General features: G+C 39.3%; 1 protein-coding gene across 1 annotated transcript; it reads right to left on the bottom strand.

Annotated features, from left to right (window-relative positions):
* Window positions 1-606: 606 nt before the first annotated feature.
* Window positions 607-11,907, bottom strand: LOC138814283 (vomeronasal type-2 receptor 116-like). Its single transcript, XM_070003287.1, has 8 exons — window positions 11,844-11,907; window positions 10,476-10,618; window positions 10,261-10,313; window positions 6,887-7,175; window positions 4,981-5,787; window positions 4,068-4,295; window positions 3,032-3,155; window positions 607-1,523 (listed from the first exon to the last, which is right to left on the bottom strand). Exons 1-8 carry the CDS (start codon window positions 11,905-11,907, stop codon window positions 607-609), a joined length of 2,625 nt encoding a protein of 874 aa, XP_069859388.1.
* Window positions 11,908-12,105: the final 198 nt, after the last annotated feature.

Here is a 12,105-nt window from a genome sequence, read left to right as displayed (position 1 = left end):
GAGATAATGTTAAACAAAATAAACCCCAAGACAGGGACAGAAGAGGGTTATTTTTTTCCTTATATGCTAGTGTGTTTAATGTAGTTACAATGCACTATGTGATCCTTTTCTTTCTATTTATTGTATGTTTTCCCCTATAGTATAACCCCTGTTTTCAGTGGATTTGTTGCTGGTATTCTGCACCTTGTATATACATTTTTGTAATTTGGGGAGTGGAAGAGATATTGAAGAATGCTTAAATGGGTATGCAGGTTGACCCATTGTGAGGACAAGATGTACAGGACCCTATATTGAAAATTAATGTTACAATGTTGGGGTGGGCGTGGTGGGACGAGGTGTGGAAGCAGGGCGGGAAGTTTTGGTAGGGGGAAAATAAAGGAGGAGGTAACAACACTTGCTATGAAATGTGTTCATTCCCCTATTCATTTAACTTTAACCCCTCTGTGCAATAAAAAATGAAAAAAAAAAAAGAAAAATGAGCAAAAGACCCTTATTCATTGAAGTTAAAGTCCACATTACAATGTAATAAAACAATGGAAAATGACTTTAGATTTAGATCACACCTTCTGTATTATAATCAAACATAGGAGATTCTTCATAAGAAAGCTAATTTTTCCTACTATGTTGACGTTTTTTCCTAAAGCCATGCAGAGAATTTCTATTGGGCATTAACAATATATTGTAACATTTGGGGACAAAAATGCAGCCTAGGAGCCCTGCACCAGAGGCCAAGATGGAGAAGACCTCCACAGCCACCATGACCTTCCCCTTGGCACTGTGGTAGACAGGCAGGAAGGTGAGCCACACACTGCAGAACACCAGCATGCTGAAGGTCAGGAATTTAGCTTCGTTGAAGGTGTCAGGCAGATTCCTGGCCAGAAAAGCCACAGTGAAGCTGGCCAGGGCCAGAGAGCCCAGATATCCCAGGACACAATAGAATGAAGTGAGGGAGCCCTTGTTGCACAAGATGATGATGTGGCCATGTTCAGAGTGTGCATCTGTGTCCACAAAGGGAGGGGAGGTTCCCAACCAGAATCCACAGAGGGTCACCTGGATGAGAGTACAGATGGGGATGATGAGGTTAGGAGCCCCTGATACCAGCAACCCCCTCATTGTTCTCCCTGGAGAAATGGACTTGAAGGCCAGGACCACAATCACTGTTTTGGCCAACACTGTGGAAACAGCCACAGTGAAGACAAGTCCAAATGTGATCTGCTGCAGGATGCAGGTGACTGTGTTGGGACGGCCAATGAAGAGCAAGGAACAGAGGAAACAGAAGATGAGGGAGATGAGCAAGATGTAGCTGAGAGTCCGGTTATTGGCCTTGACAATGGCAGTATCTTGGTGTTTCACAAATATACCCCAAACAGCAGCAGTTAGCATAGAGAAGCAGAGAGCCATGCAGGCCAGAGCCATGCCCAAAGGATCTCCAAAAGCCAGGAAACTTTCATCTCTCAGGAGGCACTGATTTCTCTGTGTGTTGGCATACTGATGATCTGCACATTTCACACAGTGCTCCATCTCTGATAAAGAGTGTAAACTATCATTAGTTCTTATTTTGAACTTCTTTTACTTCAAAGAAATTTGGAAATTATTCCCTTAGATGTAAGGATAACATGTCATTGGTAAATATTAATGCACATTTATATCTTTTCTAAATCATAACCTCCTCCCATTTCCATCTATTTGTTTATTCAGACTTTTTCATTCAACTCCTTCTTCTTTCAGTCATTATAATATGTATTGATAATGAGCACTTTGGGTCATTCTCATGTTCTAACGACAATTTCCTACACGGCTTAACATTTATTACCTGTTTGTGCAATCCACAATAAATACTATGGGTGACACTTAATTACATGTCTTTGTAAAACATTAATTTTATCCCAATTGCAAATTCTTGAATTCATTTCATCCTATTTTTCTCTCCAACTCATATGTGAAGCAATAGAAAGATAGAAGACCTTCTTGGGCCCTTTATAGTCATGCTCACTTCTTAAACTCAATCCACCTTTCTGAGGGTCTGGGAAGGTGGCTCAGTGGAAGAGTGCTAGCCTTGAGCTGAAGAGCTAAGGGACAGCGCCCAGGCCCAGAGTTCAGTCCCCAAGACCGGACCAAAAAAAAAATCCACCTTTCCGAGTACTTTCTCTGTGCCATGAACAGTGCAGGGCAGAGAGAAATAAAAATGTGCAAAAGCCGGGCGCTGGTGGCTCACGCCTGTAATCCTAGCTACTCAGGAGGCTGAGATCTGAGGATCGCGGTTCAAAGCCAGCCCGGGCAAGAGAGACCGTGAGACTCCTATCTCCAATAAAACCACCAGAAAACCGGAAGTGGCGCTGTAGCTCAAGTGGTAGAGCGCTCGCCTTGAGCTGAAGAGCTAAGGGACAGCGCCCAGGCCCAGAGTTCAAGCCCCACGACCGACAAAAAAAAAAAAAAAAAAAAAAAAAAAAAAAAAAAAAAATGTGCAAGATCTATGTTTCCTGTTTGAATAAAAGGTGAGCACTGTCCAATAAGACATGTTTACTTTCATCTTAGGGTTTATACTTGTCTTAACTCTGAGTGATAAGTGGGATTTCTGGCGCTAAGTTTGCCTGCTGCAATACAGTAGAAAATATTACTGATATATGTAATTCAAGCTCATGAACTATCACATTTCACCTAACATTTCACCACTTGTCAAATTATTATTATTATTATTATTGTTATTATTATTATTATTACTATTTTTGGCCAGTTGTGTGGTCTGACCACTGGGCCTGGGCACTGTCCCTCAGCTCTTCAGCTCAAGGCTAGTGCTCTATCACTTGAGCCACAGCACCACTTCTGGCTTTTGTTCTGCTCATGTGCTGCTGAGGAATCAAACCCAGGGCCTCATGCATGCAAATCAAGCAGTCAACCACCTAGCCACCTTCCCAGCCCCTCAAAATTAAATTATTAACAGAGAAAAGGAAAAAGGGGTCTGCAATCACAATGTACAGGTTTTGCATTGACTTGTTTGGTTGAGGAAAACTGAGGAGAGTCTCAGACTTACCTGTCATATTAGCAATCTCATTCTGTGGGCAAGGGGTACAATTAAAGCAACAGGCAGCCTTTCCTTCCTGAGGAGATTTCCTAAATCCAGGACCACAAGGCTCACTGCAGACAGAGCGAGGAGTCTGAGGAAAATCAGGTATCTGTCCATAACTCTTCAAACTTTCATAGCTAAAACTCCCAAAACCCATTGTTGGAAAGAATTGGTTATTCAGTATAATGTTGCTATGTAGCTAAGTGCAATCGATAAATTGAATTGTGTTATAGACTCCATATCCCATGATCTCTAAAGACTTTTGTGCTAGCCTGTTGAACTAGAGAACAGTATGGGATCTTTGAAAGGGTGAACCCTGTGGTGAGAAAATGAGTCCTCTTCATAACCCTACAGAATTTTCTTAAACTCATGTCATTATATGTTGTCTCCTACTTATCTGCGACAAGGGGAAAAGCCTGGAGGATGACCTCCCTTTTATAGGTCCATCATATTTTCCTCTTAGGTTTCCAGTGGTGATGAAGAATGAATCTTCATAATGGCATATTCAGTCATTCCTTTCACCAAGGATGCCTAAAAGGCAGGTCAATAAACCATTGACTGAAAACTCTACATAATGGAACCCAATAAAGCTTCTGAGCCCATAAATTTATGTGTCAGGTACTTTATCCCAGTGTAGGAAATAGGAAAGTATAAGCTGACAATATTCTGAATCAAAAATTAGGAGCACATGTAATATTTTTAGTTCCCATCCTGGGCTTGAACCCAATGTCTAGGCACTGGCCTTGAGAATTTTTTGCTCAAAGTTATGACTGCATTACTCTGTCACAGTTCAACTTCCAGATTTTTGTTGGTTAATTGGAGATAACAGTCTCACAGACCTTCTTGTTTGAGCTGACTTTTAGATCATGATATTCAGATCTCAAGTATCTGAGTAGGTAGGTTTATGGGAGAAAGTTGCTGACACTCAGTCAAGTGTAAATGTAAAGGCTGATGTTTGTTTATTTGTGTGTCCACATAATTATTAGGATTAGACCCAACTCACCTCTGTATTTCCAGTGGCCCACTCTACCATATCTTCAGATAAAAGCAGTTGATTACCATGTAGAGCATTGGGAGAAAACTTTCCTACTCTCACCTCAAGTTCAAGACCTTCTGGAAAATTCCAAATGTTTAGAATGTCATAGTCTGGCTCCAATTTCCTTTTCTCATCCAAAATCACTTGATGTCCAACAGAATTGTGAAACTGGATGTTTTTCAGAAAATGGACTAACTGAAGAGAGACATCATATTATTGTGAAGTACATCTCAATGGTAAGACACAAAATGTGAATTAAGAAATGCTACTCATTACCTAAAGGCAATTCTGAATTCAAGAATAGCACTGAGAATGATTGAAGTATCTGTCTAAACAATGTAAGGAGGAATAAAAATAATTTTCTGAATCCTGGTCACTCAGAAAAGAGTACAAGCCTTTGTTCAAGAGAAACCTATACTATATAGCCACGAATGAGACAATTCTCAGTTGCACAGCTAGAGTTTATCAGAAACTCTATTTTTATTAATGTCTATAGTTTGAGAATGTTCCATTTTTATTACCAAAGTTGAGGGAAACCAGATCCCATGTGAAAAATATGGAAAAGTCTGTTCAGCATGTCATCCTTTAGTATTCCTGAAGAAATGTATAGGGAAAATCCTAATTTAGTTTTCAAAATATTAGCTATGGGCATGTTGTGGTTATTTATAAGTAAATGAATTTATAAGCTGATTACTGGTTACTCACACCTGTAATCCCAGTTACTCAGGAGGCTGAGATATGAGTATGACCATTTAAACCAGACTGGGCTTAAAAGTTTTAGACTTGCAAAAATAGTTGAAACATTCAACTTCAGAAAAGAACACACCTTCTAGGAAGTGCCTCTGCTCATAGTATGTGCCATCCACATAGATGACATTACCTGTGCAGGGGAAAGCAGTGTCCCTTTTCTATTTCCCATTATTTGAACTTCTGTCTGATGAAGAAGCATCTCATGGAGAGCCTTGGCCACAGCATACACAGCATTGTATATATTGTAACTGTGTCCAGACATAGTCATGTCAAAAACACGCCCAGGCAACCAACCCAAAGAGGCGTCATGGGGACAGTTGTCCCATGTTACACAGTCAGACTGAGGATGTGAGCAATTAAAAGACAGAAACCATATCCTAGCAAGAAAAATGTCTTCTGGGTATTTGGAAGGATTAACTGCCTTGACAAAATCTGTGAATCCAGAAACATCTTCATGATGGTGTAAAAAAATGAGAGGTACATGCAATGAGCCTACCATGAAATATTTCCTTTTCATGATGAAATCCCACTGTGAGTTCATGATGAAAACCTTGCCTTTTATTAAAAGTTGCTCAATGAATATGATTAAATGTATTAGTGAACCATTATCACCATGTATGATGCAGACATTTGTTGAAGATTTATTTATATCATTATAAACTGCCATGGCTTGGATCATATGTGATACTGATTGGCTTGAGATCACTAGCTCATAGGCTACACAAACTTTGTTCTTGGCCATCTCTTCTTTTAATTCAGCAAGAGACCACAAACCATTCTCATCTTCTAAGTTCAATAGTACCACCCAGTTCCAGCTGAAGTGAAGCAGTAAGGAGACCATGGCAATGGCTATTGATGTATCCTTTGGAGCTATCTGATAGAGAGCAGGAAACTTGTGATGGTCACTCAGGGCATGAGAAAAAGGCCCAAAGGAAAGCTAAAGGGAAAGGAAATTGGATGCATTATGAATTAGAGCATTGCCATCATCAAATTTTGAGTCTTGATGTATGTGAAGAAGCAGTTGAAGTAGGTGGAAGGTAGATTTTATTTTAGCTTTTGAAAAACATGTTTTAATTGTTTTTGAGGAGTTGTATAACATATAAATTATAAATGTCTCTTGCTCGTTGTCACTATTTCCATAAACTCCTCCCATCTATATCAACCCCATCAACTCTTAATTCCATTTTCACATATGTACATTGAGTGTTCTGTGTATTCCATCCCCTCTATTCCCTATTCCTGTCATGTTTTCCCTCAACACTTACCTTCTCAGTTATGCTTCAGGTTTATGGTGTTTATTTTTGTACTGTCAGTCAATAAGAAAAGTCATAGCATTGAGTTCCACCTGTGTACGTACCATGCTTTAGTCAGGTTGGTTACACACACACACACACACACACACACACACACACACACACACACGAAGCTATGTGTGTGATATGTGTTTATATTTTAGATCTAGCTCTCCCATATGAGAGAACACATTCCCCATCTCAATCTGAACCTAACTTATTTCATTCAACATAATATCTTTTTTTTGTGTGTATTTGTGTGTGTGTTTATGTGTGTGTATGATTGTGCACATACATGCCAGTAGAGGGGCACAAACTCATGTCCTCATGTACTTTGTTGGATTTTTCTCTCAAGACTGGTCTACCACTTGAGCCAACTTGTTGGTCTACCAGCTTGTTGCTGGTCAATTCTAGATAGAAGTTTCCTGAATTGCTAGAATTACTGGTGTAGACCATTAGTACTTTGCTTAATATATTCACACTGCCAATTCATTTTACATTCACTCATTCTTTCAAAGGATATTACTGATAGGCTTGCAACAATAAATTATCTATTTGTCTTTTCTAACTTTTCCATATCCTTTTCCAAACAGTGGATATATATCTATATATATCTTTATATACTTATTCTTTGATACAAAAATTTTGATAGGTTTATAAATCCAGTCTCTCCTATCATTCTCTGATATGTCTGAAATGACATCAAAATAGACGTTTTTATAACTTTTGACACCACCATCTTACCTGAGGAAATCTGTAGAGTCCCAGCAATACTCCCATTTTGTCAGATGTTAATCCCAATGGTCCTGTAAGTACTGCTATAGACCTTCTGCCTCTCATACAGGAGTAGTTTGGAATCTTGTACTTCCCAAAGAACCAAATGAAGGGATTCTTAAACATTGTGAAATCTCTGAATTGAACATCATAGACGTCAAATCCCAGAGTCCAGTTACTTAAAAAATCAGGGTTTTTGTTGATCTCCTCAATAGCAAAAGCCAAAGCCAACACAAACTGATAGTTCTTGAACACAGACCTGCATAATTGGCATAGACATATAGGAAGATTATTAAAAAGTTATGACTTAGTATAGTACATACTTGCTTCTTTGGGAATGAATTGTTTAAATTATTACCCCAATTGGAATGGAATATGAATGTAATGTGTTATGGTTGTATAGAGAATTAGATGAAGACATGAAGGGCATTTGTCATGAATACGATTCAGAAACTCAGTTAAGTAGAGAGAGAGCTTGCTTCCCCACCACCACCAAACCATCACTACAGCCAAAATCTGTTGGAATAGATTTTTATGAGACAGGAATTATTCTGTTGCCTTTATCTTAGGGCAACTAGCTACACCTGTGTGAAAAAAAATCTTGTGGTTTTGTCACCCACTTTAAGTTTTAATAAGTTTTTTATTGTGAGAATACTGTACGGAGGACTAGTTATAGTTACATGAGCACAGTAATGAGTAGAATCCTTTTGAAGCATTGTTGTCTCCTCCTTTGTTTTCTTCATATCATCCCTTCCATACCATCTCCACAAATCCCCTCCACTCCCCGCCTAAATTGAAAAGTTCCTTTTTTGGTAAGCATCTCATTGTTGCAGTGAGTCAACCTGTATCCCAGTTGAAAAAATTTGTTTTTCTCTTCCTTTCCACAAATTATATGATCATCAAATACAGTGAAAACAGGGGTTATACCGTGTGGGAGGGACATATAAAGCAACAAAAAAACACGTGGTACCTTATAAATATGTTAGAGGCAATAGCAAGAAATGAAAATCCTCTTGTGTCCTTAATTTGTGGTTAATTTAGTTCACATCATCTTATATGACCTTTTCTGTTTGCCTCAGAGAATATGTACTAGTTATTGCCAATAAGGGAAAACAATGCACCTATATCTCTTTGGTCCTAGCTTACTTTAATTAATATAATTTTTCCAAGTTTTTCCATTTCCTAACAAATGGGGAAATGTCATTCTTTCTGATGGAGGCATAGAATTCCATTGTGTATATATAGCATATTTTCTTAATCCATTCATCTGAGGGACATCGGGGTTGGTTTTATATCTTCACTATGGTAAACAATGCTCCAATAAACATAGTTGTGCTGGTAGTTTTATTATGGTCTTGTTTGTGATCATTTGGGTAAATGCCAAAAAGTGGGATTGCTGGGTCATAGGCGAGTTCTATGTGAAGTTTTTTGAGGATCCTCCATACTGCTTTCCAAAGTGGTTGAACAAATTTACATTCCCAACAACAATTCGGTAAGGTTCCCTTCTGTTCAGATGCCCTCCAGCATCTGTTGTTATTATTTTTGATTACAGCCATTCTAACTAGGTTGAGGTGGTATGTCAATGCTGGAGGGGATGTGGACAGAAGGGAACCCTACTGCATTGTTGGTGGGAGTGTAAGCTTCTTCAACCACTTTGAAATTAGTATGGAGGTTCCTGAAAAGACGCCACATAGAGTTCCCCTATGACCCAGCAATCCCACTTTTGGGCATTTATACAAATGATCACAAACAAGACCATACTAAAGCTACCAGCTTTAGTTTATTACAGCATTTTTATTACAGCATGTTTATTACAGCATTATTTACCATACCTAAGATATGGAAACAACCCAGATGCCCCTCAGTTGATGAATGGATCAAGAAAACTTGGTATATATACAAAATGGAATTCTATGCCTCCATCAGAAAGAATGACATTGCCCCATTTGTTAGGAAATGGAGAGAGTTGGAAAAATTATACTAAATGAAGTAAGCCAGACCCAAAGAAACATAGGTCCCATGGTTTCCCTTATTTGCAATAACTTGTATATGGCTGAGAGAAGCAGAAACGGTCAGATAAGTTGATGTTAGGCGAAATGAACCCCACAATGAGGACTCAAATATTTTCTCTTTCTTGCGATTGTTTCCAACATATTTATAAGATGATTTCTTGGTTGCTCTGTATGTCCCTTCCCCTCGGTAAAACTCCTGTTTTCACTGTATTTGATGTTGAGTGCAACAGCAACAGCAATCATAGAAAATACTTCCTCATGGAAACTGAAGAATTCATTGCATAGTCTTCAGTAGGTTTTTCAGGTAAAAGAAATGAAATTCAATTGTTTTTTTGGATTCAATTGAAAAGAATACATAAAATGTCAAATGTGGCACACAACACGGCAGTTCTCAGGACAATTCATGTGTGTACATGCTTATATCAACAACAGAAAATCTCAAGTCAATACCCTAATAACTGCACTTAAAAGACATACCTGACATTTTCGGGAAGAAGGTGCATCAGCACAAGTCAACTCCCTATGTATCTGCTGAAACAGACACTTAGCGTATCAGCACATATGTCACCTTAAGAGCTGCACTCCAATCAAAGTTTACACAGAGATTCATTCCTTTTTTTTTTTTGTCTTTTGGCTCTGGTCCTGGGGCCTGAACGCTGGGCCTGGGTGCTGTCCCTCAGCTCTTCAGCTCAAGGCTAGCACTCTACCACTTGAGCCAAAGTGCAACTTCCATCTTTTTTTCCCACCTGCTTATGTGGTGCTGAGGAATCCAAACCAGGGCCTCTAGCGTGCAAGGCAAGCGTTCTACCACTGAGCTCCCTTCCCAGCCTTAGACTCATTCTTTTTTTTTTCTTCAAATTTTTATTGTGATTTAGTGGTTACATAATTCCCCAAATTTCACAGCATTATGGGATTGTGATACTCAGTTAAAGTCACAAACACATTCTAACTTTCCTGGTGCAAATTGTCCATTACAGTCTATAACATTTAGGAGTTCTAAGATCTTTGTGATACAGTTATTTCTTCCACATTGGGTAATATGTACATTTCTTTATTTTGTATAGCATCAGCTGTTGCCTCTTTCCCACTTGTTCCCTCCTTCCCATTGCTGCCATTGAGTTGCTTAGTTCATTTTGGTCTATGTCCAGTGCAGCTGATGGGTCCCTTGGTTACAGAGACTCAATCTAATAAAGAAGAAATCTGCTGGCAGAAACACAAAAGCAGAAAACATCAAGACAGCATGCAGACTCCTGCTGAGCATCTGCAGCCTAGGCCCCTTGCCTCCCCAGGCAGCCCTGGGAGACTCAGAAGGACATGCCTGAAATGCCACACCTTAAACAGAAGACCAGTGTAATGCTGAAGAAATCACACCACACTGCAATAACCTTAGGAACACAAAGAGGAAACACAGGTCAATGTGAAATCAGCTTTGAGGACCCCTACTGAGAGGCTGCTGCAGCTGCCACAACACAGTGGAGGAGAGAGAAATCACAGCACCAGTGTGTGTGTATGTGGGGTGGGGGGGATGAAGAGGAGATTGAGATTGCCACATTCAGACACAGAGGCCCCTCACCAAGACTCCTCTTGCCAGCTCTGAACAGGCTCCAGAATGGGTGAATCCTCATCTGGGACCGTCCCTGGACGACCAGCTCCTTGTGGTTATCTGAAATGCCCTGACTGAATCCCCTGCCTAAGGAGGAGGGAGCATATTTGAAGAGGGCAAGAAACCAAACTCTTTCCCCATACTGTTTGTCACTCACTACTAGGGGAGTCCCCTGAGACTTAGCTCTGCCTCTCTGCCAGGAAACTACAACTCCAAAACTTCTCCCAAACTCCTGCCAGGGGATAGCAATGCTACATGTAGCCAGGGAATCAACTAGGAAAACAACTTCAAGATCTGCACCTGTGCCAACAAAATACAACTCCCAAACTCTGATGAGAACTCCCACCAGCAGACAGCAACACACATAGGGAACACATGCCTCCATGAGGCACCTGGGAACACCAGAACTCACCTCTACACAGGAAAGAAGGGTAAAAACTATTACCTCCTCTATTACATTTCCCACACAGCATCACTGCTGGTAGCAGCTGCATATAGCTCCAGTATCAAGAAGGGTCAAGTTACAATTTGGAAATAAGGCTCTTCCTCTAAAGGAGTCCCAACTTAGGCAATTCCCATAGAAACCACAATGCAGTGTAGCTCTGATCTCTAGCACACTGAACAGAGATCCTTACTTTTTAAAGATCCTAAAACTCACAACCCCTAAAGCTGGAAATAGCACAGCAGGTATTACGAGACACCCCTCAGTTCTAACCCTCAATATTTATGGACTTAACTCTCCAATTAAAGACCTAGACTGACTACTTGGATCCAAAAGCAAGATCTGTCCATCTGTTGCCTACACTAGACAAAACTTGCTGACAGAGCATTCTCCAATTGAAAGTTTGGAATAAAGAGGATAGAGTACCAATCCTAATATCCTAATATGCTAAAATAGACTTCAAATTAAAATCAGTAAAGAAAGAGAAACAAGGTCATTACATACTAATAAAGAGAACTATGCAATTATACTATATTTAGATATGTATATATGAATTTTAGAGTATATACTATATACTGCAATTATACTGTATATACTATATACTGATTATACTACACGAACTAAACAAGTAACAAACTATACAAAAGTTATGACAATTCTAAATATCTTCAGAGGCTGGGGCATTCAACTTCATCAAACTCATACTACTTGATTTAAAAATACACATAGTCAAAACACATTTGTAACTGGAGACTTCAACTTATTACTCTTATCTCTGGGTATATTAACTAGGCAAAACTCACCAAAGCAACCTTAGAAATATAAACTAAATCAACCAAGTAGATTGAACACACATCTACAGACTCTTACCCAACAGCATTAGAATATATATTTTTCTCCGTAGCCCATGGCAATCCTTCAAAATAGGCCACATGTTCGGTAACAAAGCAAACCTGTGCAAATTAAAAAAAATTGTCCTTACTCCCTTTAGTCCTATCAGACCACACTGGATGCAAATTAGAGCTCAATCCCAAAAGCTGTCAGAGAAAAAGCTAAAAAGTAATTCTATCCTTCTTTACAGACAATATGATCATGTATTTAAAGAATCTTATATATTCCTCACCTAAGCTAT

This window comes from Dipodomys merriami, unplaced genomic scaffold, assembly GCF_024711535.1.
Source record: "Dipodomys merriami isolate MVZ:Mamm:240054 unplaced genomic scaffold, mDipMer1.0.p SCAF_6, whole genome shotgun sequence".
NCBI lineage: Eukaryota > Metazoa > Chordata > Mammalia > Rodentia > Heteromyidae > Dipodomys > Dipodomys merriami.
Note: the sequence above shows the minus strand (reverse complement) of the source record. Positions and strands in the feature narration are given on the sequence as shown.